The 5,862-nt window shown below is 30.9% G+C and overlaps 1 protein-coding gene across 1 annotated transcript; it reads left to right on the top strand.

Moving 5' to 3' along the window:
* Nucleotides 1-3,117: 3,117 nt before the first annotated feature.
* On the top strand, nucleotides 3,118-5,561 carry LOC107909967 (protein RGF1 INDUCIBLE TRANSCRIPTION FACTOR 1). Its single transcript, XM_016837683.2, has 4 exons — nucleotides 3,118-3,386; nucleotides 3,923-4,183; nucleotides 4,735-4,893; nucleotides 4,968-5,561. Exons 1-4 carry the CDS (start codon nucleotides 3,384-3,386, stop codon nucleotides 5,211-5,213), a joined length of 669 nt encoding a protein of 222 aa, XP_016693172.2. The 5' UTR covers nucleotides 3,118-3,383; the 3' UTR covers nucleotides 5,214-5,561.
* The last annotated feature ends 301 nt before the right edge of the window (nucleotides 5,562-5,862 follow it).

The following is a 5,862-nucleotide window of genomic DNA, read 5'->3' as shown; positions in this document are numbered from 1 at the left end:
TGTTTGAAAGGATGACGATAACACTTAAGATTACCCTGATCAATAAAGGTGGTAGCCCTGCTTCCAACAAAGTATCCTCCAAGAAGTCCCATCTAATCCGGCCATAGGCCTTTTCCAGGTCAATCTTCAAAGCCATTCCAAACTTCCTACCCCTGAAGTTCTTCAACGAATGCACCGCCTCTTGTGTAATAATTATATTATCTGAAATGTTTCTACCCATCACAAAGCTTGCTTGGTTTTGCTTTATGAGTTTCACCAACAACGGACGTAACCTATTAACAACCGTTTTCGTGATGATTTTATATAATACTGTGCACAAGCTGATCGGCCTAAATTGCGTAATCCTTTCCGGACCTAAAACCATAGGAATCAAAATAAGTAGAGTTTTGTTAAGTCAAGTATCCATCGGTTGCACTTCTAACACCCGCCTAACCAAAGAGTAAATCGAAGGCCCAACAACATCCCATTGTGTTTGGTAAAACTTTGCATGAAAACCATCCACCCCAGGCGCCTTAAGAGGGGCCATACCAAACACAGAACTACACACCTGCTCACTTGAAACCACTATATATAAACTATCCTTCTCCATTGTTGATAAAAAGGGAAATCTACCACAACATGGAAAAACCTCATCAACAGTATAGTCAATGGAAAAGAGACCCTTAAAGTACTCTACAACATGTTGTTTTAATAACTCATTTTCAAAACACCATTCATCACCATCAATCCTTAGCCCCTCAGTTTTGTTTCGTCTACGCCTAATTAAAGTATGACTATGGAAGTACCTTGTATTACGATCACCGTTTGCAATCCAAACCATCCTGGATTTCTGGAGCCACAAAATCTAATGACAAAATTAAGTTAGAAATTAAAATATAAAGATTAAATTTTAAATTTGGAAATAATAAAGGTATGAAAACTATTTTCCTAAAATGTAAGAGAAAAAAAAAGAAAAACTATCACCTGTGTCAAAAAAGGACCCTCCTTTTATAAATGGCTATATATATTTAGAGTTAATTACACTAGATATCCTTAAATTATGATCCTTATTTTAAATTGGTCCCAAAACTTCAAAACGTTTTAATTATATCTCTAAACTATTGATATTATATTAATCAGATCTTTCTGTTATTAAAATCGTTAGTTTAACCGTCAAATGACACTTCAAATCTTGGGTAGCTAAATTTAAAATGATAAAGCTTTTGTAAATGATGATTAAAATAACAATCTTAATAACGAAATGGCTTAATTGATATGACCTTGATAGTTGGAGATGTAATTAGAATGACTTGAAATTTAGGGACCAATTTAGAATGAGGGTCATAAGGTGCAATTAGCTCATATATTTATTTTTAAATTTTGGTGATTTTTTCGTTTAACAAAATTTGATGGTTATTAGTTAAGAATATGTGTAAAAGTTTTAGAAATATTTAACTTCAATTTTCAAAATATAAAAAACATATAATTTTTTTGGTTTGAATATTAGATTCATTGTCGGTTTATGAGTTTCATGTATGGTCAATAAGCAATATCATGATATCTCATCATTGGTACAGATGAAAAAATAGTGATCTTATAAATAAATATTAATAACTTTATTAAAGCATAAACATGAAATTTGAAGTTAGAAACTTGATATAAATCTTAAACCTTAAACTCAAAACTCTAAACCTAAGAAAAATATAATAATTATAATTAATATTTATATTAATTATGTAAGTCATCTACTACTTTTTATTCTACTCCATGATAAGATGTCGTGCTATTATTTATTGGTACTACATATTTATAGGAGACACTTCAACCCCCATTAAACAACATCGTTCCGATAATGTCAAAGTTAAGTTGCAATGACTAAAACATAAATAAATTTATAGTAGTTGCAGTAAATTGTAAGCCACTTAACTCCATTTGCTAAAAAAATATAAGATATAGTAAAATAATAAACAATATTAAAGTTTGGAATAGAAAAATACAATACTAAAACTAAATTTTAGACGAGACAATTCGAGTCTGTGATGTTGCCTTGTTAGATGGTTCATGGAATATATCAAATGGACAAAAAGGTCCAACTAATTTTATGTAAGAAAAAATTAAAATGAACAGTGTTTAAAGCAATATATCCAATAAGTAAAAAAAATATTTCATTATTATATTAACAAGTTATTTTTAAAAAATAACAAATAAACAATTGTGTGAAAATTTCGGAAAAGCTTTGAATTTTAATAAATTGGATGGCATCATTACCGGATATGCCTTTTTGGCTTTTATTAACTGTTCAGATTTAACAAATTTCGGAGCATATAAAGGAACTCCTTTTTGTATATTCATTGTGGTAAATTAAATTTTTTATTTTTATTTTGTTTGCTCCAATAAATTTGAATTTCATGACAAATATCTCAAACATCATAAATTTATAATTTAAAATATCATTTTTTAACAAATATGAATATATAATAATATCATATAATATCTAAATCATACACAAACTCTTGGCATTTAAATTTTCTTAATTATTATAATAACAATAATACCTTTTATTCACATTGCTGATGCAAAAGTCGAAATTGTCCATGTTCCCAACGAGGGCTGAAAAGGGCTGACCTAATGGAGAAAATTGAGGCCGAAGAAAAAGTCAGTCCACAAATTTCAAATCAAATGATTTCTCAAAACATAATTAATTGAGAAATTATTGCAATCTTAATTTATACTTTTTGATATGCTCCGATTAATTGAATTCACCCTCTGTTATGTATATCTTCTTCAAATTAGTTAATACCTATTTGTAGTAATAAAATTATATTAAATGTTGTGATTGAAATTTTATTTATTATTTTCGCAATGAATAAAGTTATTACTACTTTTAAAAGGATTTAATTATTAATAATACTTTTTTTATAGATATTACCCTATTGATATCCATTCAATTTTTTCACAAAGCTCACAAGTCAAGTAAAATATATTTAATAATTAGCGAAAATTATAGTATAAAATCACTAATTTTTGGTGATTGAATCATGATTTACATAAAAACAACTTGATTTAAGAGAAGATTTTAACAAATTAATAGCGGTCCGATCAAGTTTTAACTCACCAATCAGAATGATTTATTGACCTTTCCCGCCTAGGGTAGGTCACTATCCTTTCCTCACCAAACATTTCTGCTGACACTCCTTTTTCTTTTTTATTTTTCACTGCACATTCCTTATTATATCACTTTTTCTTCTCTCTTTTTTCCCCCAGCTTCCACATTCTGTAGGCTTCTCCTCTCTCAGTCTCTCATTTTTCTTCTTTTTCTTTTCAATTTGTATTCATTTGAGTATTGATCAGAGAAAATAAGAAAAAAGAACAAGGAAATTATATATCCAATTCAAAGCAAAGAAATGGTGAGAATTCCGTCTCTTTTTATTTGTCTCTTTTCTTCCAATTATAATTTTCAAGTGTTGAATGATGGGTATTTTGTTTTTGTTTTTGGTGATTGGTGTGTTATTTGACTATCAGAATTCAGGGTCTGTTTGGTTTCCAGGAAAATTTAGTTAAATACAAAGAAATATAATCTTTTTTGAATCTTGTATTTATTGTAGCTATTATAATACTCATTGAAAACAGCCTGTAAACCTTCTTGGGTTAATTTAGTTTTGTTGAAACTTTCAACCCTTTTCATGAATTCAACTACTTTTTACTTGGTGCTTGAAATTTTGAATCTTGAATGTTGTAGTTTATTGAAATTTGCATGAATTATACTTGTGAAAAAAATGATATCTTTAAATTAAATGTTGAATCTTTACTATTGCGTTTCCATTGATTTAGGGTGCTTGTTTAAGCTGTGAACTTGGGAATTAATTGTCAAAAAATCAAGAATTTTGAAACTTTATTGCTTTTGAAGCTATTTGATATTAATGAAGTGAACTTGGTATTGTAGGTGGGGTGCGGGTTGTACATTAAGAAGAAAACAGATTGGATTAGTACCCTTCTTGAAAGTGAGTTCTTTAGTCCTTGCTCTGATCATCAAGACCTCAGGAAAAATGAAAAAAACGTGTTCTGCATCGACTGTTGTCTCGAGTTTTGTCGGCATTGTAAGGCTCATAGCCAGCACCGGTGGCTTCAGGTCTGCAAATATGTATATCAAGATGTCGTTCGACTTCAAGAAATGCAGAAGCATCTGGACTGTTCCAAAATTCAGGTTTTCCTTATGTTCGTTACCCTTTAGCTTTGAAGATTTCACAGTAACGGTAACAGATTCAGTGTAATTCATTAGGGTCTATTGGAATAAGTAGTATTATGGATGTGATAATAGATTGTTTTGAGGTAAATCACAATTTTGAATGCAAGATATGGATCCTTACCTAGGCAAAAATTGTTATTAGTTTCTTCCAATTGTTACTGATATATGAATTTGTGGTTTTCAATTGTCTTTCACTTTATTTGATCTATGAAACTTCATTTCTGTTCTAATTGTTGATTGTTCATGGTAAGGAGAACAGCAAACACCAAGATTTGAAATCAAAGGGAAAAGATTTTCATATCATTATGTTTGCAGATCCATCCAAGTTGCTTTTCCCTGTTGTTCTTTTTACAGAAATGCTTCCTCATTATTTCCCATCCACAATTTCAACTTATAATTTACTTAAGTGATTTCTTTGATTGCCTTTTGCTTTTTCTCTTTTTGATCAACTTTAGTTGTAATTGGAATGATCATCATATATACTGAAATGAGTTTTAAACGTCTGACAGACATACAAAATCAATGGTGAAAAAGCTGTACATTTGAATCCAAGGCCTCAAGCTAAAGATGCCAAACCATCAACGAAATCGAAAACAGGTGCTGCATGTGAAGCTTGTAGAAGATATCTTCAAGACCCACCTAATCGTTTTTGTTCCATTGCATGCAAGGTAAAAAAAATGAAGCTTAGTACTTGAATGTCCTCATTTACAACTCAAACCACAATCTAATCAACCTTTTTCAGGTATCAGCTGTTGATGTGAAGCCTAAAGACCAAAGCCATAAAATGGAATTATCAATACAAGAATATCATGAACTTTCATGGAAAGAGAATCAAAATCTGGAAACAAGTTCAGAAGATAAGCAATCCTCACTCTCCTCAACAGATCTTTCAGAAGAGGAGACTAAAACATGGTTGGTCAAAAGTTTAAAGCCTCGGAAACGATTGCACAAAAGGAAAGGCACTCCTCTGAGAGCTCCCCTTACTTAAATACTCAAACAAAGGTACTTGAGAATACAATAAAAGGAATCCACAGCTATACCAGTTGATAAAAAGTGATGCCACATTTCAATGGTATTTGAAATGAAAGTCACTCTTTGAAGATGAGTCCTCATTGTGGAATTTAGTTGGTGTTAGTTGAGAGAGGGCGGTCCCTATCATTGTCATGATCAGAGAAAGTTAATATTTTTTCTTGAGATTGTACAGGACATATAAGGGAAAAAAGAAGATGGTATATTTGATGGGGAAGTCAGCTGTGTTTTAAAATGGATTTTGAGCTTTTGTATCTACCCCCCCCCCTTTTGACAGATTTGATTGGATCTATTATGATTTTGTTTTTCTTTCGGTGGGATTTTCTTTTCATGCTTGAATAGGATATTCCTTATTGCAATAGTTTAAAAGGAAATTCACTCATATAAATTCTACTCATGTATGGTGTTAATAGAGAATTAGATTACTCTGGGGCCTTAAGTTTTGATGGGGATGTTTCTAATTGAGTTGGCATGAGTGATTTATTTTATTGGGGGGAGGTTGTGGGCTTTGTCTCAAGCTTCGTCAGTAATGGTATGTTATTTTCGTCTGATCTTGGGTTAACTATCTAAATTTGGGACCCTCCCTCTCCTTAAATTATGGCAAGTTG

The sequence above is a fragment of the Gossypium hirsutum genome, chromosome D02 (assembly GCF_007990345.1).
Source record: "Gossypium hirsutum isolate 1008001.06 chromosome D02, Gossypium_hirsutum_v2.1, whole genome shotgun sequence".
NCBI classification, from domain to species: Eukaryota; Viridiplantae; Streptophyta; class Magnoliopsida; order Malvales; family Malvaceae; genus Gossypium; species Gossypium hirsutum.
Note: the sequence above shows the minus strand (reverse complement) of the source record. Positions and strands in the feature narration are given on the sequence as shown.